This window comes from Ictalurus furcatus, chromosome 4 (genome assembly GCF_023375685.1).
Source record: "Ictalurus furcatus strain D&B chromosome 4, Billie_1.0, whole genome shotgun sequence".
NCBI lineage: Eukaryota > Metazoa > Chordata > Actinopteri > Siluriformes > Ictaluridae > Ictalurus > Ictalurus furcatus.
In genome coordinates, this window is record NC_071258.1 from 4,699,060 (window position 1) to 4,722,348 (window position 23,289).

The following is a 23,289-nucleotide window of genomic DNA, read 5'->3' on the forward strand; positions in this document are numbered from 1 at the left end:
GATGCATTCATATTTTTTAATGCAGTGTCAGATTTAAAAAAACAAACAACAATCTACCACCCAGGTTCATAAAGGACAAAAATGTCCATGTCAAAAAACGCTCATAAAAATATTACATATTAATATTTTTTTCCACTTTCACTTCGATTTTATTTTTTTTATTTTTTACCAGCATCAGATTTGATCATAATTACCAAACATTCATTCATTTTCAGAATTTTAACCCGTTAAACACCGGTTTCTTTACATAATGCAAAACTCTTCAAAGCTCAGTGACCTTCTTTGACTCATATACATGGGGTGGGATTTGTGATTTCCGGTACAATATAATTTCTTTCTTTCAAACTGTTCGCACACACACACACACACACACACACACACACACACAATTTTCAGTACACACATACAAATCACAACTCTGACGTCCATACAAACACACCCACACAATTATAGCTGCATCATTTATTCAGTTGGTCCTGAATACAACAGAATCAGAAAAAAAGGAAAAGCATTTTATGCTTAAACGTCACGGGATTAAATATTGCAGTTTGAATGAGTTTCAATGGGGACATTTTTGTCTTTAAGGTCCTGACTGAAAGTATTTTGTGTACTTACTTTAAAATAGATTTATTTATGAAACCAAATGAGGGTGAAACATTAAAATTCCAATAAAAATACACACCTTTTGCAAAATTTATGCTGTTTGCATTAACACAGACAAAATGATAAAAAGAAACATGAAAAAGACAAAAATGTCCATAAGGACGCACAAGGGTTAAAAGTTAATTTGATATAATAATAATAATAATAATAATAAGAAGAAGAAGAAGAAGAAGAAGAAGAAGACTTTTTTTTTAAAGCGCCTTTCAAGACACCCACGGTCATTTCACAAACACGACATTCAAATACAATTCACAAAACATATATATATATATATATATATATATATATTTATTTATTTTATATATATATATATATATATATATATATATATATATATATATATATATAAAATAAATAAATAAATATATATAAAATAAATAAATGTATATATATATATAAACACACATTATATAATATTATACATAAAACACTAAAACACATATTAAGATTAAGTATTATGTAACCATATCACAGAGAATATGCAATCCTGAAGAGATGAAGATACTATTTACTATTCTTTGCAAATACATGATCAAAGCCAGAAAGAAATTAAAACTGTCGCAATTAGTTGTGAATTTTTTTTTTTTTTTAATGTAAGAATAAACCCAAAATAAATAACTCGCTCGACGCCACAGAATAGTGCATTGGTTCAATCCGTAACGGCTCCTTCCACCCTATCTGAGTGCACTCCATAGGGTCTGAAATAATGGCTTCTACGCCCTACGTAGTTCACTCTGTATCCACTAGGACGCGGTTTGCAATGCGGCCTCTGCCTTGCCTCGCTATGGGTGCGCACAGTATGCTGGGAATGCGCGTTCACGAGACGAACGGTCATCTTTAAACCCCAGAAAGAATCTTCTTCCGTTTAGCGCCACGACTCACAGCGATAGATACACAGTTCCCTATATTTAGGTTTATATTTTTAGATAGTTTAGTCAACGAGAAGGTGAAGGACAGGCGATATTGATTAGACGACACATTATGGCTGTTGTATAAGCAAAATTGGTTGCTTGTTGGTCCTCTGACAGCAACAAAACACAGACGAGAAAAAAAACCCCGAACGCACCAAGTAAAGGAAGGCGTTGTTATTAGCCTGCTAGCTAAGTTAGCTATCATTAGCTTCCAAGCTAAAAGGTTTGTCTTAATAACGCATATTTCTTTATTTGTTGCTCTCTCGCTCGTTCATCCACCTCGGACTCGACTATACGTGACTATACCGGGTCCCGTCTTGTGCTTTTTATCCGGAGATGAGCGCAAGATGTCGGTTTCGGGACTGAAGGCCGAGCTGAAGTTTCTCGAGTCCATTTTCGACACGAACCACGAACGCTTCAGGATCATCGACTGGAAACCCGATGAGCTGAGCTGCCAGTTTAACGTGACCGGAGAGAAGCTGCTCATTATCCACTGCAATATCACGGTAAGAAACGGGAACGCTGTGTATTAAAGGAAAAAAGTTGGGCTGCGTCCCAAATTGCTTCCGACTCCCTGCCTAGGCGCACTACCAATAGTGCTAGAAATAAAGTCTCGCGCTGCCTATTGAGTGCACTACGTGTGTAACAGGAAGCCGTTTGTTTGACGGCCTTTCTGCTTAGCAGACTAGAAGCTAACATTAGCTAAGACTTTATTGATCCTCGAAGGAAAAAATTAAGTATTATTTAAAGCAGAAGATATCAAACAGGCTATAATAGAGATATAAAATAATAATAATTAAAGTGCATCACGGTGGGAAAAGTGCAAACAATTGCTTGTCGGAGTTGTTTCAAATAGCAACGTCGATACAAAATGTAGTAAACAAATATTGTTAGCTAGCTAGCATGTCTGGCATATTAGCATACGAACGTCACTTATTTAGCTGTTAGACCAAGTAGCCAGTTAGTCGAATTGAGACATAAAACCTACGTAGCTGCTTGGCTAACTTCGTTAGTCATCGACGTTTTGTGTCGTTGCTAGCAATAGCAACTTTGCTAACCTAGCAAATTTCTTTAAATTAGAACAGCGGGTTCGAGTCGAGTGGATTGACACACGCTAATAATGCTAATATTGTAATTTTCGCACTGCGCTGTTGAATTCTCGATTATGATTGGTCAAAAGGTGTTGAGTAATTTTCTCGAACAGAAGCTCTGAAAGTAGTTCCGGCTACAAGACGAATCACAGGATTATAATAAAGCGCTCGTTCTAATGCGTTATCGTTTCCATAGTAACAATGTGCACAGGCGCTTGAACGGCGGACGTGCCTCATAAACTCATTAACAAATGAGTGCAATCACTGACTGACTGTTTACATGGACAGCAGTAATCTAATCATTGACCTTATTCGGGATAAGACGTATAATATTCTGATTAAGGTGTTTACATGAGTTCCTTTCATGTTCCCGTTTTACATGATGTAGAACATAGAGCGATTAACGGCACACGTCATTACTTCCCCACGGCACACGTCATTACTTCCCCACGCCACGCCGTCCGACGTTCCCTCCAGAATTTCACATATCAACATACAGTTCGTCTTTGTTATGGTACCGTATACGGTTTTGGGTGTTTTTATTTTTCATTTTACGAAAGTTTCAAGTGCAGTTAATTATTGTCATGCTGTACGTGCTAATGGACGACTGCCTGAAGCAGTGGGCTGCGTCCCAAACCGCATACTTACCTACTATATAGAAGCTGAGATGCATGTACTTTGCCTAATATATAGTAGGTAAGTAGGCGGTTTGGGACGCAGTCGTGCTCTCTTGTTTGCCGTCAGACGGTTGAGCACTGCCGTGTGTGTACGTGTCCTGTCGCAAAATGCTGTGAAAACTCCCACACGAGGTTAATAGTGTGATTAAGGTGTGTACATGGCTGTGATACACGTCGATAATGTGACTAAAATAGGAGTACTCCACACACCTTATTTCGGTTTGTGTTTACTTCGAGTATGACTTTAGACGGATTAAGGTCCTCAAAAATTGCTGTACACATGGTAGTTTCTTAATCGGCTTAATATCGGAATATTGTTGTCCATGTAAACGTACTGATTGATATGGTGAAGTTTTCTGTGAGGATTAGCGTTTTTGGAAAGAGTTTCTAGTTTTAGCCCTAGAGGTAAAGCTGTAAAGTTTTTCACCATGGGAAGGTCTTTTGGGCAGATGGCGTTGAGGCTCTCGGTAACACAAGCTACGTTTTTGATCTTACTAACTTTTGAGAGATTAAAAAAAGAGAAGACATTGAGAGAATGACTGTTTAACAGGAGTGTAACAATACAATTCATTCATGATTCGATTCAACAAAATTTGAATGAAGAAATATGACTGAACATATTACTTTTTTTTTTAAATTTTGGAATCATAAACAATGCAAAACAGGTTCATCATATCTTAAAAAGAAATGAACAAATGTATACGTTTCCCAAACTTTTGACGGAATGGACCGGTTTTCTGATATGGGCACTTTGAAAATGATTGACTGAAACATAATGAGCGCTGTCGCAGGAATAGAGCTCCAGAGTCGGCTAAAACGGCCTATTTCTCAGGCACTGTAGAGTATAGAGGCGTCGGGATGGTGTTATTTAAACGCTACCGGGGAGCTCTTTTTAACCATATAACGTTGTCATGTCATTGCATAATCTGTAATTGCTATTCGGAGCTATCATTCCATCAGTCGCTTCACAAATGAAGACAATTCCCATCTCTGTAATGAGACAGGAATCTTGCAGGCTCTCCCCAGAATAATGCGGTCACGTGACCAGCGTTCTCTCTCTTTATATATGTTTTAACTATACGGGTTATGTAGATTGGACACTCTAGTGTGTAAAGCTGCTATAACGTAAGTGATTTTGGATGTTCCACAACATTATTGCTAGGTAATCATCTTCTAGGTGGTAACTGTGACTCCACCACTGATTATTTTCCTACACCAGCACACCCCAGGCAAATTTTTCTTGCCACACACCGCAGTAACAGACCCGTCACACAGGTTTGGTGAATTAAAAAAAAAAAAAAAATCTTTTTTATATACTGGCAACTAAATAAATAATGTAATGAGGATGAAATCTGTTAGTAAATTTGAAGTCAGTCGGTGTTATAAAAAGTTTTGTGAAATGATCAGTGCCGATATTATATTATTGTGTTACTCTAACTGATTTACAGTGACTTGTTTAGTACACTTAAGGCACCTTACTATCAGCCACACACACACACACTTCACATCTTTTTTCCTCTGGTTCATACATGTGGGAGATTCGATTCTATTCAGACCTAGTCATCAAGGAAAAAAAAATATACACACCACCGCTCAAAAGTGTGTGGACACTCGACTGAACCGTTTCTCGTGGTCTTAAAAACCTTTTGATCTGAAGGTGTATGATTAAATGTGTAAAATTGGTGTTGTAGACAAAAATATAATCGTGACAACATATTCATTTCTTTCATCAGAAAACTAACATTTTATTTACAAAAAATACGTTTTTAAACGGACGACTCGGAGCGAAATATTCCGAAAAGCAGCCGTCCGGCGTAGGCGGGAACTCCTTTAATACTGTTTAAAAAGCATCTCAGGGAAATTCCTCAAGAAATCGGATGGGAAAACGCCAAGAATACATTTCTGGAAATTCTAGGCAGAAAGGGGGTCTACTTTGAAGATGATAAAATACTAAATTATTTTGATTTATTTGGGATTTTTTTTAATCACAACATAATTCCCATAGTTTCATTTGTGTTACTCCAGAGTTTTGATGACTTTATTATTATTCTAAAATGTGAAATAAAATAATAAAAAAAAAGAATGAGTGTTTCAAAATTTTTTACTTTTTGTGTAGATTTGCAATATAATCTATGCAAAAAAATTAAGCACATTCACATCTGTTATATTTAACAGTGGACCATATTTTAACTTCAGACTTTCCTGTCAGAGAAATTGGACATCAAATCGAGCGGTATCGTGCATTAATCGTTTGTGGGGTATGGTGTGAAAAAAATTCTGCCTTACATAGACAGGATACTGAAGTATATTAAAACAACGGTTAGGTTTTCAGTTTCAATAGAATCTGTGTACACCGATGAAACGGTCCAAAAATGAAGAATATCAACATGGTGAAGTTATTCACATTTTGGCATTCTTTCTAGCAAGCTTATTCCACGTTTGGATTAACTCGGACTTGGGAAGCCTGAATTGGGAATTACATACACGTACATTAGGAGGCATCTAATGTTTAACCAAAGAATGTGTCCACATTGATTGATCGAAAGTAAATACTTCTGTAAAGTTATTTAAAGCGAATTGATATTTTTTACCGAGGAGCATGTGAGCAGGCATGCTACCATGCTGGCGTATACTGAAGTGGGGGTTGAGGAGACCTTTCCGAGTAGGAATTCCGAGTTGAGGTTTTTTTTCCTCCCCTAGCTATCAGATTGATGTTTCAGTTTGCCGTTTTAGAGTAAAGCTTTAAAGCACAGCTCTATTTTTGCCGGCTTTCAGGTTTCAAACCGTGTCCTTTACTGGATATAATACCGCAGTATTATCTTTGTTCGTTCATGGTTATGATGCTTTAAAATGAATGGTTGTGAAGCTGCAAGTGTATTGTTCTTGGTATTTCTTGTTTACTCGTTTGTTTGTTTTTGTTTGTCAAATCTATACCAACACTGATGATAACTTTTCAAGACATCGTGTATATTAATAACAACCTCTCGTCCACAGGAATCCTATCCTTCAACGCCTCCGTTATGGTTCGTGGACTCCGATGACCCAAGTCTGACCCAAATATTGGAGCGCCTGGAGGATGTAAGAAAAGGCAATACACTGGTAAGAGTCCTCGTTTTATAAGTACAGTACAGAGAGATGATTTTTTTTTTTTTTTTTTTCTTTTCTTTCTGGCGTCCGAGCACAGGGTCAACTGAGAGACGCCGTTCCGAGAGCAAAGACGGTTAAGGGTTCGGTCAAGGGCCCGACAGTGGCGGCTTGGTGGTGCTGGGATTACTTGGACACTTGACTCGGACCGATTCTCCTTCTGACTGAGACTCTCGCTGTTTCCTTCAAACTTTCGGCTCATGGTGGCGTAATGAAGTTTTTCAGGAGTTTTTTCGCCGCATTAGTGCTGTGCGAAGCTGACAGTGGTGTGATAGAAATCAATATTTGCACAGATATTTTTGTCTTTTTTAGCCCACTCTTAGGCTTTAATAGCACAGAAGGAACATTTTCCAACACCCCAGACCCCGAAGTTTAAAATAGTAACGTGTGCCGCATAGCGTTGTTACTCTGCAGTTAAAACAGTGTAACGCGGGTTTGTGTTGTTATCCATGGGGTCTTAAAACCTCTGGTCTTAATGAATGAATGATTCATGAGTTTATAATGTATTTACTTTCTCAGAACCGTGAACTGTACAGTCAGCATTTATAGGTTTAACCAGTAGTTTGGAAAAACGTTCGTATCCAACAAGAGCTCCTGAGTTTGAATAAATTTACATATGACAACCCCAAAAAAAGTAATGGCACCCTATTAAACCCCCCCCCCCCCCCGGAAGAGTCGGTGTGTGTCTCTTGCAGCCGACATGCTGCAGTGGCTGAGCTGCGTTACTGGAAGATTCCATCCATGTCGTGTTCAGGAGCCGCCGTTTTCAGCTATTTGCCTTTTTATTGAGGTTTGTGGGCATCACTAAATGTAAATCAGCTGTGCTGCGAACACGCTCGGGAATTCACGGGTCAACCCCTACGCACCCGAGTACAAAGAAACTCGGCAAACTTTTGTAAACCCACCAGGAATTTGTAGCTAGGAAGAACATTTCCGCACGACCTTGCTGAAATATCGAAAAATGCGTCCCAGTGCGAGTAAACTTACAAGGTCGAGGAGAGAAATAACGTGTTCTGCTTTTCCGTTCGATGCCTGTGCTGTAAGTTGAGACACTGGCTATAAAAATCGGTATTTTATTTGTGAATTTTTTTAATAGTCTGTGGTTTCCTGATTAACTTGTGACGAACCACATCACGACCTGACACTGTGACTAACCGCAGATTTGCTAACTTTCAGTATTGTGTTTCCTGAGGCTACACTCAGGAACACACAGTATGAAGGCAAGCTGTGGAAATAGCGTGTGAAATAAACAAGACTAGAAGATTACAGCAGTCTGAACCTCTGCTGTTGGGGGACAAACGTTGCTGCAATCAAACTCTCTTTTGTGACATAAAATTTTTAGTTTGTGTGAGGGCCAAAAAAAAAAAAGCAGTTACTTGGCTTACTTCAGTTTTACCCCGTGTCTCAGCCGGTCTGTGTTTGCCTGGTTTGCGAGCTGGTACTCGGTGGGTCCTGGGGAGGTTCTGCCGGCTGTGATTGCGAGACCCGAGCTCCATTATCCTGCTAAGAATAATTTGTCCATGTGCTCAGAAAATGAACATTTAGCTGTGTTAAGGATGTAATGATTTTTTTTTTCCCTCTCTCATTTTCCAAAGACAGCTTGTGTTTTAGTAAATAAGGCATGACGACTTTTATTATTATTATTTTTTTTTCCCACTAACGATCACTGTGAATTGTGTTTTTCTCTCTTTCTTTTTTTTTTTTTGGTCTGTCAGCTCCTGCAGCAGCTGAAGAGGCTGATTTGTGACCTGTGTAGGCTGTATAATCTACCTCAGCATCCTGATGTAGAGATGCTGGATCAGCCTCTCCCCGCTGGCCCTGTCGACCAGGAAAGAAAGGTACTGACGCAAAGCCTGAATAAAAATCTGACGGATTAAAATAGTTCTGGTTCGTCTTTGGTAATTGCATCCTTTTTTTTTTTTTTTTTTTTTTGCTTATGCAGCATGGTACTACAGATGAAGTGACTTCAGAGGAAGAAGAGGAGGAAGACATGGGAGAGGTGCAATTTTTTTTCTTTTTTTTTTTCCCTTTCTTTTCAAAATATAATTTAAAGGTGCGTTAGTTGATTTCCTTCTTTTTTTTTTTAATTCCTTATTTGTACAAATAACATTAAGGATGCGTCGAACATGATAAAGTGGATGAGAGAACCCACTTGGAAAACTGACTTTCGGTCCGGAAGGCTCGTTAGTGTTCGCGTACGCCGCCACTCTACGGGCCACTGTAAATCATGTGGGCGGAGCTTCGTGAACATGGGAGGGAATCGTTCAAACGTCAAACTCGCCTAACCGTTAGAGAAGTCCCAGTTCGCCTACTTCTACTATGTTCTCTTTTTGTGACGGAAGAAGTACGTACTTTTGAGTGTCTAACAAGAGCGTGTGGGACATACTAACATAGTATGTAGTTACGCATCACCGTAAACAAACTCCTCGGTGCTTTTCTTCATTTATTATTCATTATGTAATTTATACTATATCGTTAATAGACCATTCCCTTGATTTTATTTTTTTCCTCATTTCATTCACGCCTCTAAAACGTGCGCAGGTTGAATGCGGCAAAGCAGACCTTTACAAAACTCTTCCTCCTTCTCACAAAGAGCTGTGGGGAAATATTAGCAGAAAAAAGTGTACGCGGATCCGCACTTCGGAAATCTACCGGAACCTTCTCAATTCATCGTACTACCGTTTTGGGGGACGCTAATTGTAATCTCGGATACTGTTTAGGACGGACAGTAGGCGAATTGGGATGCAGCATTAGTGAAGCGAAATGAGGAAACTGAAGGGGCTCTGAACGCTTGAACTTTTATTCATAACTTACATTATTTAGCTCGCTAGCATGAGTTTACTGTGAATGCAGCACCATCTTCTGCTACACCACAGCGACTGTTGAATTCTCGAATACGATCGGTCGGCACTTTGTAACAGCCAGTAAGTTCTCTGCAACAGGAGAGTCTTCAGGACCGGTTTCTCGGAAACACGACAAGCTGCGTATTTATTTATTTGTTAATTAATTAATTAATTAATTAGGTCTTAATTTCAAGATGAGGAAAAAAACAATAGGGGCTGGTCAGGGAACTGGTGCTGTAACTTGTTTTATAGATGTTCCACAACATTAAATGTATGGGTGGAGATGAGGGTAGGCTCAGTGAGTTTAAAAAAAAAAAAAAAAAAAAGAATAATTAAAATTTTATTCAAATCCACCCATTTAACCATTAGAGAAACCCCGCCCCCCGCCCCCAACTATAAATGCATTAAAAAAAAGCGTGTGTTCTTTAAGGAATAAAAAAAAACCTGAGGTGTAAAAATGTGCTGTTGTAGGAAAATAATCAACTTTGGTTTCGTATCAACCGCATCACACGTTTTCCTGTAAGACACGTCCCAAAGTGTTTTATCAAACTCCGTGGATCCAAAGCTGTGGAGTCTTTTACAACAGAGCTTGTACTGAATGATCTCCAAATCATTTTTACAGAAAGGATTAAAAAAAAACATTTTTGATTTCATCATTGAAGGTGTTATTATGGGTGGTTGTTGTTCAGTAACTGTTCCTGATAACCGAGCCCTAATTTGTGGCGTGTGTGGGTTCGTTCTGGTGTGCGTCTCATCGTCAGGACATAGAGGAGCTCGATCACTACGAGATGAAAGAGGTGGAGCCGGTAGACGGGAAGAAGTCCGAGGACGACGGCATCGAGAAAGAGAACCTGGCTATCCTCGAGAAGATCCGCAAGAACCAGAGGCAGGACCACTTGAACGTAAGTGCTCATTCGGTAAGGTGACCTTTCTTCTGCTTTTTTTTGCGGGTTCAAAGGGGATAACACTGTGGCATGTTTTTTTTTGTTTTGTGATGAGTTATAGCAAATACAACGACACCGATTCTAAGCCTGCGTGTGTCATGTGGTATAGCTATTCTAATGTTAAACATGAAGGTATGTTCACAGATGATTGCAATAGCAGGCATTACAAACATCTAGAATGGACTTTCTTTAATCATAAAAGTGTCCATGCTGGTATTCTTCCTTATCACGATTCGTTTTGTAACAGTATTGAATAGTTTCCTTATTTAACAATGCAGTCTTTTTTTTGCAGGCAGTGCCAAATGTGCAGTGAAACTGGAACTCGTATGTTTATAAGGCCACAAAACTGAGCAGATCATGTATATTTAAGCTGCATGTTGTCTTGCTGAAACACTTCTCTGAGATCATTGGTATACTTGTAATACTTGCAGGGTTATTTCCACGGATCCGGCCATGCAGAGTTAGCATGCGGGCTGCTCCTGCGCTTTCCGAACGCCGCTTAGTGACCAAGATGGGTAGTCGACGAAGCGAGCGAATAAAATCCAGGCCTTTGTTTGTTATTTGTGTATTTATTTTATTATTTTTAAAAATAAATTTAACCAGATGGATCACAGCAGACTCCGCTAACAAAATGAAGGTGTGAGCCATTCCTGTAATTTAGGTCAGGCGGTAGTAATCGAGGCTCACGCGTGCAATATGTCAGCAGCTGTGACAACGGATTTAGGAAGTAATCGCAAAGAAGCCGCTTAAAAAGGAAGCACGTATTTAAAAAAATAAAATAAAATTTAAATTAAGATAAAATATAATGCGCACCTTTCTTGAGTAGAACCGTGGGAGTAAAAATTAGCCTAAATTCCAATATCAGTTATATCAATCACTCTGCTGAAATTCTGGGTTAGAACGAACATGAACAGCTGGCGAAAGTTACATGTAAATGTTTCTTTTAGAGCGATAAGTACAAACCTATTTTGTATATTCTTGTGAAAAGGAAAGGAAAAAAAAACACGCGCATAAACCTATTGCATTGCATATTTTCCCAACTAAAATGAAGGGAGCAGGAAAAGTAATAAATAGTAAATAAGGACACTCTCACGTGCAAGGCAAACCGTCTTCCTGCCGAGATGCCAACGGTTACGGTTTAGCCGTGGCATTATCGACTTGAAAACGGTGCTTTTCTTCTTTCTCGAATCAAATTCGCCATGTAGAAAAGCCAGTTCGCTAAAGCTGAAAGTACGTGGCACGTGAAACGTGACTTTCGCTTCACGCCGACTTTATCTAGGTGAAATTTCCCCTGGGAATTCATGAGCCTCGGTCTTGTGAGGCAGTAGAACAGAGGTGTGTGGGACTGTGGTCTGTTCGGCCAGGGAATTAAAAAAAAAAATGGAGGAGCCGCTTCCTTCCTAAGAAGCCGTCACGCCGTACGTTTGCATCACAGTTTTCTTAATGTTTTGTCCGCCATCGTCTGCTAGGGCGATGTTTCTTTGTGGTAAAATTAAAAATTGCGGTTAGCGAGACAGAAATGCACTTGTGGTAATGATGTGAGTCAGTTTGAATGGTCGGGCATTTGTCCACATGTCCTGATGTCTGAATGCACTCTCTCTGCACTATACACACTCTTTCATACACTTGAATTATAATTCAAGTCCAGGCATGTCGATCATATAATAACCTTTACAGTAGGCTACTGTTTTGGTCTACATTTTGCATTTTAGATCACAGCCATTTGAAATTTCTTATGGCATAGTAAATTTAATCACACCCCATCGTCCCTTCACCTCCTCATAATTCATTATGAGAAGTCGTCGCGTGTTTATAGAGTCGTAACTTGGCTTTCTGGCGGTTGGGTGCGTCTCAATCAGCTCCACAGCTCCCTAGGTGGTGTACACGAGTTGGGGCACTGGTAAGGTGGCTGGCAACCTGACTGGTAACCTGGCTCACTGCACACCTGGGCACCGATGACTCCATTTCCAGCGATACGACTAGGTACTGGTGTTGTAAAACGTCACCGCTGGCGTTTATCGACAACCGGCAGAACCTATATCTTTTTGACATTATGCAGGATCGTAGGCCAGCTAGTGGATTTTTAAAAATCGTTAAACACTTAAAAGCCGTTAGACTCAAACAAGCCGTATATAGAACGGCGAATAAAGTTAAAAATCTCTAACTTGAGTAATCAGTAATAACCAGCTACTTACATTTGTGGACGATATGACGTCATTTCCAGTAAGGGAACATAGCGAGCACCGATGCTCCCTGGTTAGTGCAGTGCACTGTGGGATTTTTTTAGGGCGCGAACATTCCAGTGCACCGGAAGGATTTTGCTTTAAAATGGCCGACTCCCTGATCAGCGCCCTGACCTGTACTAGGGAGCCGATTGAGACGCACCCCTTGTTTGTCCGAGTGCACTTGAAGTGAGGTCATGACACTCCTCGCTAACGGTAACTCACGTTAGCGTGCTAAATGTAGTTGAACAGCTGTAAGTTGTGGGGTGGAGATGGGGGCAGGCTCAGTGAGTAAAAAAAAAAAAAATCATTGAAATCTTATTCAAATCCACCCATTTAACCATTAGAGATCCCCCCCCCCCCCTACACACACAAATCTTACCTAACGCCCTTTTAATATCCATAATGTTAAAGGAAGACCATATAATGCATAATGTAATAATAGTTGTTTAAGGTTTGCAGCAATTTATGGCTTGTTCAGTAGATTTGATCAAGCTAATGTTCAGCATTAACCTTACCTGCAGCAGGTTTGTCCAAAAGTGCCGAGTTAGCTTCATAAAAATCCTCTCCTGGTAGTTTTAAATTCTGTTGTGTCGGGAGCCGAGCTGTGGCTCTAACTCCGCGATCTACTTGCCTGTGTCTTGTGTCGCAGGGAGCGGTGTCGGGCTCCGTCCAAGCCTCAGATCGTCTAATGAAGGAACTTCGTGAGATTTACCGATCTCAAAGTTACAAATCAGGCAAGTCCTTTATATGAGACAAATGTGTGAGTGTGTACTAACGAGTGAAGAATTACAGCTTCATGTCCTGTTGCAGGTATCTACTCAGTGGAGCTTGTTAACGATAGCCTATACGAGTGGCACGTCAAGCTAAGAACGTAAGGATCCTTATTTATTTATTTATTTATGTATTGTATGTTTTAGTGTGATCAATACATGGTAGGCGAATGAATCAGCTCGTTGTTGTTGTTGTTGTTGTTTTTAATCCGAGCAGAGTTGATCCAGACAGCCCTCTGCACAGTGACCTTCAAGTGCTGAAAGAGAAGGAGGGCATGGATTACATCCTTCTCAATTTCTCATACAAAGTGAGTTGTTTTTTGTTTTTTTTTGTCTCTGTACACAGTATGCTATCGGTTCTAAATGTGCGGAGAGAAGAAAGCGCTAAGAAAAAACGGAACAACACGAAAGTGCAATGATTTCAACCCACTCACCATCTGATGCATTTCTCGGCTCTTTCTCTATTCGCTGTGGAACCAGTTATTATTCACTAGTCTCAAGTCATTGAACACCAAAATTTTTTTTTTTTTTTTTTTTTTTTTTTAAACATATATGAATGACAACGAATGACTTCATTTTTCATTTCAATGAATTAATTACATTTTTTTTTTTTAACACTTGAAGGTTTTCAACTCATTATTTTTTCTCGATTTATTCGTTTTGTTTTATTCCACAGCACTGTTGAATTGTCGCTGTTGATTAATTTTCTCAGACAGTAGTCTAATAATAAACGGATAAAATAAGAAGTTGTTATATGACAAACAAAAAAATGTGTCTACTTGTTGATGTGATGAAGAATTCTGTAAGGAGAAAAGGAGTTTGTGTCGAATTTTTGGAAGGAGTCTCCAGTGTCAGCCAGTGTTTTGTAACAGACAGTGAATTTTACACCACGGGTATGTTCGGGACTGAGGAGGTCGGGTTCGTTGCCACCCTAAAGTATAGCATGCCTTGTTGGTTTGTCGTTATTGGTTAATCCTTTATCTGTTTTTGCGTCCATCATTTTGCACCTTTTATTGATTACTCAATCATCAATTTGTCAAATCCCAGTTAACTGCTAGTTGCATTGAGGCTGCTCTTTCTGACCTATAGATACAAAATGTGTCTGTTAGTTATGATTTGTTGTTGTTTCGTCTCTTTTTTTTATTAATATATCACAGTTCATAATAACAAAAAGTAGGGCTCATGATTATTTTGGTCGATGTTGAGGTCACGATTATTAAACACGATTACTCATTGACTTTGGAAACATCATGCATTTATTGAACTTTTTTTTTAAAAAAAAAAACAACTTTTTGTTGTATTTCTAACAGTGGATTTCCTTGAATATAATTCAACTGAAAAAACAAAAATTAGAACAAAATTAAATAAATTTTGATTCCTCGACACTAAATTGTTTCCAAACGGCTGAAGTGGTTTCATCTTTTATCTCTCTTTCTGTCATCTTGGCTCGAGCTGAACTAAAAACGCCCCAGCCTGGCGGGGAGCGAGTTTGGCCTATTAGGGAGGTTCCATAGCACACCGCTGTAAAGAAAAATGTCGTGCGGTTTTTAAAAAGACAAAACGAGAACATTTGCGAAATGAACTGCGGGGCAGTAATCGTTTTATCTCGATTATTTTGTTTCCACGAGGCCATAATTGAAATCGAAAATCCGGTAGATCGGAGTGATGGGAACAAAACCAAGTAAATGTATTTCGCTCTTTGTTTCGCAGGACAACTTTCCCTTTGATCCGCCGTTTGTACGAGTCGTTTCTCCTGTGCTGTCTGGAGGGTGAGTAACCACAATTGTCTTTCACTTGCATAATCTTTAACTTGTGTTGGCATGGGTGTTGCTTGATGTTGTGTACAGTCAAGGAAAGGTGTGGTGTTCCCGTCTTATGAAAGCCTATGAGCTTGACGTTTAAAGCACAAAGTGGTGTGTTCAAAAATAATCCCGTGCAGTGTCTAATATGTGGTAACCGTATAATATACACATTTAGAAACCGTTTGTTCAGCCAGGTCTGAGTTTTGTAACCGCCCATCCTGAATGATTTTGTTTTGGTGTTTGCTTTAGTTATGTCCTTGGAGGAGGGGCCCTGTGCATGGAACTACTCACCAAGCAGGTGTGTTATACCGTCAGATTCCGCCGTCATTTGTCATCATTACACAAACACACAAGGAAAAAAAAAAAACCCAAATCATTCCCTTTACCTGACCCGAGTTCGTGTACGTTATCACACTGCATTCCTCACAGGCCTGTTCATTCACCTTCATAAAGACTAGATTTACTTAACGATACCAGCGCTTTGTTTATGTCATCTGATCGTGTCACCATTTCAGCTGAGAACTGATTGTTTGTTGTTTGTCTACAGGGCTGGAGCAGTGCCTATTCCATCGAGTCTGTCATCATGCAGATTAACGCCACTTTAGTCAAAGGAAAAGCCAGAGTCCAGTTTGGAGCCAATAAGGTAGAAGCTATATATCCTCAACACACATTTTAACGGATACAGATACTATTTTAGCTGCCAATGCGACAAAGCTAAAGTAACTTTTGGTAACTTTAACTAATGTTAATTATTTACCCCGGCGTTAGGGATTTCAGTATAGGGTCTCTCATTGAGCCAGCAGAGATTCCTCTTTGTAAGAGGAAGAAGCACCAAAAGTGAAACCCGTCGATTCCTTATCAGTCCTTCCGAAAACAGCCCTATTGCTATCTCGGGCTTTCCATCTCGAACGTGGTAACATGTTAATCATTTTAAAAAAATTAACTGCGTACATTTTTATAAGGGTCTTATTCAAATTCTATCCTCGGATTATACAGCAATGCTGTTGAATAATGTTAGAAGTTAACTAAGACATGATTGTTACTGTAGTAACTGTTAATTCGCAGGGGATTGTACGGTGCATATGTATTTATGTAATGTAGGTTATTTTACCAAATACAAGTGTGGAATTGTTTATACGGCGATGTTTTCAGCGAGTAGACGTTTACGTGTGGCTCTTTGGAAGGAGTCTCCAGTGTCGGTGCTTTGTAACAGTCAGAGGTAAAGCTGTGTTTTCCAACATGGGAGTCTTCAGGACCAAAGACTTTCTCGTGCACTTTCTGGTGTCTCGGAATCATGGCAACATGCTTTTTTTTGTTTTAGTTTTTTTGGGCAATATCAATAGACAGGGGGAAAAAAAGAGAAGGTTAGGATTGAACAACAGTTTATAGCTGCTGCGACGTACAGGAACTGACTTCCACAACATTGAATGCAATGAGAAATGGTTCAATAAAATGACATTCTGTTCTTTAATCATTGTGTAAAAAAAAAAAAAAAGTTATTAATAATAAAAAATGATTGGCAAATTGCTATGGTATAAGAGGAATAAAATACAACGGAGCATGCTGTTATTGGAAAACGATCAACTTCAGAGCAGTGAGAGTAACTCAGCTCGATGTAGGGCCGTGTCACATTGCCCCATCGTTGATTATTTTCCTATAACAGCATGTCCTGAACTGTTTAATTCTTTAGTGTATATATATATATATATATATATATATATATATATATATATGTATGTATGTATGTATGTGTGTGTGTGTGTGTGTGTGTGTGTGTGTGTGTGTGTGTGTGTGTGTGTGTATGTATGTAAACCTTCTAGCCACAAAGAATATTTTGTTCTGCAGTGTTTTCTTGTTGTTGTTTTTGCTTTTGTCCCCCCCTCCATGTGATGTAATTTTGATCCTTGTCTGTTTTTCCTCCTAGAACCAATACAATCTTGCCAGAGCACAGCAGTCATATAGATCACTGGTGCAGATCCATGAAAAGAACGGTAACTATTCCTTTTATGTTATTCGAATATGATTTTCAGCCTGTGTGTTTCAGGTTTAGGTGTGTGTGTGTGTGTGTGTGTGTGTCTGTGTGCGTGCAGTGCATTAGAATAGAAATGAGGTAATGTTAGCTGGAGTAGAATTTTATTTATACTGTAAACCTCATATCTTCCCCAAACAATGCTTCGTTGTTTTTCAGCGCGGTGAACGGGGAACACAAAATCACTTCCCACATCGAGAAAGTATTTATTTCCCACAAACTAAGAAGAAAACATAATCCACGTATAGTCGGAAAACACGCACTTTTCTACACGTTAGCTCGAGCAGAATTACAGAGACTTTTCCTCACGGTACATGTTGCACCTACTCGGGGGTGAGGGTGCAAGTTTTAAGTAAAAGGATGCATTGATACCGGTACTTGTGTCAGTCATAGATCTGATACCATGCTCATTATATACACACTACCGGTCAAAAGTTTGTGGACACTCGACCGAAACGTTTCTCATGATCTTAAAAAGCATTTGATCTGAACGCGTATGATTATTTTGAACGGACGAATCGGAGCGAAATATCCCGAAAAGCAGCCGGTAAGCGTGCAGCGTAGGCGGGAACTCCTTCAATACTGTTTAAAAAGCATCTCGGGGAAATTCCTCAAGAAATCGCTCGAGAAAACGCCAAGAATACATTTCTGGAAATTCTAGGCGAAATAATAGGCTGAAATATTAAATTATTTTGATTTATTTTGGATTTTTTTTTTTTTTATCACAACATAATTCCCATAGTTCCATTTGTGTTACTCCTGAGTTTTGATGACTTTATTATTATTCTAAAATGTGGAGGAAAAAACTAAAAAATAAAGAATCTGCGTGTAAACTTTTGGCTGGTAGTGTGTATATATGCTTGCTCCGATACGACGTGGTCCTATGTCACCTAAGCCTAGCCTGTTGTTGCAAAGCAGACTGCAAACAGGGCTCTGTGTAAATATCACCAGGAGCCTCGATGGCATCTTCCTACCTTCTAAGTAACCCGCTAAAACCTCTTATGGCGTTTAAACGACATCTTTAATAAAGAGCATGGTCATTCAATAAGGGCTAGGTGCTGTGAATCGCATGCTTTCACGAGTTAAGTGAGCGTGCGGGGGAAACTTTCGTACGCGAGAGCAGTGCAGCCATGCGAGCACTTTGCTCTCAAGTCAAGGTTCAATTCACCTTTTAAATAAATAAATAAATACATATGTTTTTTTTATGACAACTCTTAAGCAGCTATTGCTCTGCTCTCAGGCCAGGCGCTCTCTATTAAAGATTCTCCTTTAATCCTTTTTTTAAAGTGACATCTTGAACATAAATTTGGTCGCAACTGTGTGTGTGTGTGTGTGTGTGTGTGTGTGTGTAGAAGTTGCATGCGTAGCGTCAGTTCGGAGTGTAGGTCGGGCCTGTGTGTTGTCGTGCAGGATTTTGAGCTCTTGCCAGATTTCATTCGAGCATTACTAAGAGGCCGTGTTTTGATTTAGACATGTTCTGACGTTTCTCTTTGTCCTGAACGTTTGTTTTGTTTCTCAACGTTGTGTGTATGACTTTGATCCTTGCAGGCTGGTACACACCACCCAAAGAAGATGGATAAGAATAACCTCTGGTCATTCAAACAAGGACAGAATGTATTGGAGTCAACAGCTGTTCTTCTTTTACATATTTTTTTTTTCCCCACCCCCTCCTTTTTTTTTTTTTTTTTTGTTGTATTTTATTATTTTTTCCCCTTTCCTCCGCCTCTCATCGTCTTGCTAGTTGGAGATGCACCATGTCTGGATTAAAGACTTCTGAACTGAGTTGGGCTTGGAGAGTTTTAACGGGTAAAACATGTATTCCTCTACCATATTCTCTGTACTTCACGCGCATCACTGCTCGTTCTCCGTTCTTCCTGCTTTCTCTTTGGCTGTTCGGTCGGAATTTACCACGGCAGATTTCTCTCGAGCGACGCCCATGACCTCTCGCCTTCACGGACAGGACGTCCTACGATCGGAGTCATCCTGCGTAAACGCCAAGGTTTCCTACACGATAACAGGCTTTTGGATATCGGCGCTTACCCGAACCTCCCTTCTTTCTCCCAGACTTAAAACGTGAACGTTATGGAGAAAAAGAAAAGCGGAGAGACTTGAGTTTGGGTGGAGGAGACTTAAGTGATCAACACTTGTAATGAAGAACCCACATTGTGTTTTTTCTTTTCTTTTTTTTTTTTTTTTTTTTTTTTTTTTTTTTTTTTTTTTTGAAAAGAGATGGAGGTTAAATTCCATCACCACTCCATCCTCTCGTTCTCCTCGGCGCTTGGTCACACTGAAAATCTGACCAGGCACGTCGGACTAGTTCACTGTAAAGTCATCGAAATGATTTCCGCCTGTAAGTAAACTTATAAAGATGTATCACAGAGATTGAACTTTTGCATTTCAGACCGGACGGGATCGCTTAAAAACATGCCTGCGTAGCGCGGAACGTCCGTCTGAAGATTTATCTCGCAAATAGAATAAGGATAAATTACCTAATGGATATCCTCATGTTGACAAAAGGAATATCTTAAACATGTTTTACGTACACATTATGACTACTGCTGTTTTTTTTTGTTGTTTTTTTTGTTTTGTTTTGTTTTCCCTGTTTGTTTTTGGTTTTCCCTTGTGAGAATGGAAGTGATGTGTGGCTTACGCTGTCATTAACTGCAATTGTGACCATTCCTCTTTAACCAGTGTGATTCCTGCTGTGTTTATTACATCAACAGCGTTATGTAAAACTTTCTTCTTTTTTTTTTTTCTTTCCCCTCCCTCCGTGTCAACTCGGCCACATAGCAAGGTTGAAGTGTTAAGCAGTCATTGAGATTATACAACGTTCACTAATGAAAGCCACAAAATGATCAAAATTGTATTTTTTTTTTTGTTGTTAAGCTTATTTATGATGCCCTGTTCCATTCCTGTAAGGGGGGGGGGGTCTGTAACATGACCATTATTGCCTTAAAAGAAACAAAACAACAACAACAGGAAGATTCCCTTTTTAACGGCAGTGTCCACGCTGTAGATGTACCTATTTTACGAATTCCCTCAAACCTTCAGCTTCCTAATCTACACACAGTCAATTGGTTCATAACCGGAATCTTCATCAAGACCGTCTTCTTACGTCAGTACTCCTTTTGTACATCCTGCAAACGTGTTTCGATGGACGTTATTTAAAACTCGCGTCTCTCCTGCTAGAAATCACTGGATATTTTTCCTCCAACTCCATTTAAATGCTTTTGCTTATTATTATTGTTATTAGGAGGCGGGGTCAGGAAGGGGATGTGGTATTAATCATCTGTTCAGCACGGTGAAATTGCACGGGTGTAGTGTTTGTGATTCACACCAAAACGGTAAGTCGTTAGCCTCTGTTTAAGGGGGGTGGGAGGGGGAGGGGGGTCCACCTCGAATGACTTTATGATTAACACGTGATCTTCAAAAGGGGGCTTAGTGTTTAGGTTAGCACGTTCGTGTCGCACCTCCAGGATTGACAGTTCTGTTCCCCCCGCCCTGTGTGCGTGGAGTTTGCACGTTCTTCCCGTGCTTTGAGGATCTCCTCCAGGTTCCACCGGTTTCCACCAGCAGTCCAAAGACAGGCCTTGTAGTCTGATTGGGATTTCCAAATTGTCCGTAGTGTGTGAACGTGTGTGCGATCGTGCCCTGTGATGGACTGGCACCCGGTCCACGTTGTCCCCCACGTTGTGCCCCGAGTCCCTTGCGATAGGCTCCAGGCTCCCCACGACCCTGTGTAGGATAAGCGGTACAGAAAATAGATGGACAGGTGTGATTGTGAGGCTTTTTTTTTTTTAGGTTGGTTTTGGTTGAAACATATTTCATCGACGCATCGGACTGTTTTCACATTAACCATTTCCAACCCACAATGCCACTCGATTACCTGCTGATCGTCTCACGGTGGGATTCAGTCCTCGCTTCATCTCTATCCTTAAGAGAGTGATGCCACGGCGCTTTAATCCTTTAAGTCTGTCCAGCTGTCTCTCCTCAGCATCTGTACACTCTGCGCAAACAGATCAGCGCACAGAGCTTCATCTATGAGCGTCATCGATCCCATCATTTCGTCGATCAGTAATTATTCGAGCCGAGTCTCTGGTGTAGTTGCATTCGGGAACTTTGAGTCCAGCGTTCGTCTCCGTGAACTTCACTGGAAAATGGTGAGTAAGAAAACGAGCTGTTTTTGTTTTGTTTTGTTTTAAGGAGCTAAGAGCAAAACCTGACGAACATCCTGTTACATGTTTGAGTTTCTTTTTTTTTTTCTTCTTCCCCTTCTCCTTTGTAACCGAACTAGCAGTGACATCAGCGCAGCAGACAACCACTGACAGGATTAACAAAAATACACCATCAAGCACCTGAATCTTTCTAAGTATTTTAATATAAACATGTTGAACGTGTTTCAGAGCGGCGTTTCCTTTTTACGTCTCGCATGATTTTTAACGTCCAAGAGAGTGACGACTGTTTACCCGAGGTAGGCAGTAGCTGAAGCTCTTTCATCCCAAACTACATAATGACGTATTAAGTCCGGCTTTGTTTCTGATTTTAAATCCGATTCTCTCCCAGCGCTCCAGTGGTTTTATTATAAAGCACGCAGAAGTTCACGTCACACGCCCGTATCCACCGAGTCAGTCTGACACTCGTCTTGTGAAGGATCTTGGGGGGGAAAGCAGATGTTTTATGGCTGCACACGATGTCTTTTAGTTGAACGGTGGATCGGATTGTAACGTCTCGCCGCAGTCTCTCGGGCATGTTCGGTCCTGTTTCGCCGGGTGTGTCGGTGAGATCGAGGGCGACATGAAAATAATAGAAAGCAAAGCTCAACACAACTCAAGCTACTGGATTTTTTTTTTTTTTTTTTTTTTAAATTTCAGTGGAGCTGACCTGTTTTCTTTTTGCTTGTGGTTGTTTTTTTTTTGTTGTTGTTATTTGTTTTTTTTTAAACTCCTGTAACTCTCTTGTCTTCAGAACATGTTTAACTGTGCTACCACAGCCTGAGCTACATCTGTCCACTTCAACGTTAAAAATAAAATAAACAAAAAACAATAAAAAAAAGTTCACGAGGGAATAACTATAGCGTGAGCAGGGCATTTTGTTACTGCGACATGTTATTTAACCATAATGGCTGAGTGTAACCCTGATTATCTCATTAATAATATATGGAGAACGGTATACAAACGCCCAGAGAGATTGATTTACCTTTCGCTAAGTGTAAGTCGTGTAGTGATTTGAATCTTCACTTAAACACTTTATGTTTATGTTGGGGAATGGGAGGGGGAGGGGGGGGGTATTGGGGGAGTTATGCACTGTTAGCATGCATTGGGGTTTTTTGTTTTTTTTGCTTTTTGTTTTCCATCGTGTAATTTTGACCTTGTACATACAATTTGTAAACTTGCATCAAGTTTATGAATAAAGAATTTTAAGAAATATCACTTTTTTTTTTTCTTTTTTTTTTTTCTTTTTTTTCCCCCCCCTTTCTAGGTATTGCATTTTATTTGTCCACTAGATGGCAGTAGGGTCTCATTTAAAAGCACGCTGGTTTGAAACCCACATTAGGTGCTTGTCATTGCGCCTCATTGTTTACTTTCCTCGTGCCCGAGCTCTCCTTCGGAGGAAGCGAGAATAGGATGCAAGAGAATGAAATGAGGATGGCAGGAATTGAACAAATTTACTAAATAAGATGTTCTTGCTCACTGACGCGTCGCTTTAAAGCGATTTTATTGGATTTGTAGCTGAATAATGCATCTGCGTATACATGACAGTAATTAGGCACAGTAGAATCTTTAATTAAAAGAATATTTCATGTCTACATCGCATGTGTAAATGTTGCTGTTTTAGCCTAAATGAGATCTTTCTCATTACCCTGATGTCCGTTTTTAGGCATATTTAACTGACTTTTATTTGTACACATTGTTTGTTTGTTTGTTTGTTTGTTTGTTTGTTTAATTAAGACTATTCATTTTCTGCTTTTGGTTTCTGTTATCGTATCATTTACTTCTTTGTTTTGTTTTGGCAGCGGTGGAGTCGTTCTATACCACCGGCTTACATCATGCGAAAAATAAATAATTAAAACTTGCATGTAGGAAGCACTTGTATATCCTCGATCCGAACGCTTCCCCTCTCCTCGTTTCTTGATTCCTCCAAGCGCTTCTTAAGATTCGGTACTTCTTGAATGATGGAGGACTTTGATTGG

The 23,289-nt window shown here is 39.7% G+C and overlaps 1 protein-coding gene across 2 annotated transcripts; it reads left to right on the forward strand.

The window, feature by feature from the left end:
* Nucleotides 1–1,283: 1,283 nt before the first annotated feature.
* ube2q1 (ubiquitin-conjugating enzyme E2Q family member 1) lies at nt 1,284–19,864 on the forward strand. 2 transcript variants are annotated; one of them, XM_053622615.1, is made up of 13 exons: nt 1,284–2,080; nt 6,337–6,441; nt 8,202–8,324; nt 8,429–8,485; nt 10,091–10,246; nt 13,148–13,232; nt 13,309–13,369; nt 13,486–13,576; nt 14,979–15,037; nt 15,320–15,368; nt 15,618–15,713; nt 16,995–17,061; nt 18,648–19,864. In XM_053622615.1, the coding sequence occupies exons 1-13, from the start codon at nt 1,922–1,924 to the stop codon at nt 18,677–18,679; spliced, it is 1,140 nt and encodes a 379-aa protein (XP_053478590.1). In that variant the 5' UTR covers nt 1,284–1,921; the 3' UTR covers nt 18,680–19,864. The 2 variants fall into 2 exon arrangements, with proteins under 2 accessions (XP_053478590.1, XP_053478591.1); XM_053622616.1 differs by having other exon boundaries at nt 10,091–10,231.
* Nucleotides 19,865–23,289: the final 3,425 nt, after the last annotated feature.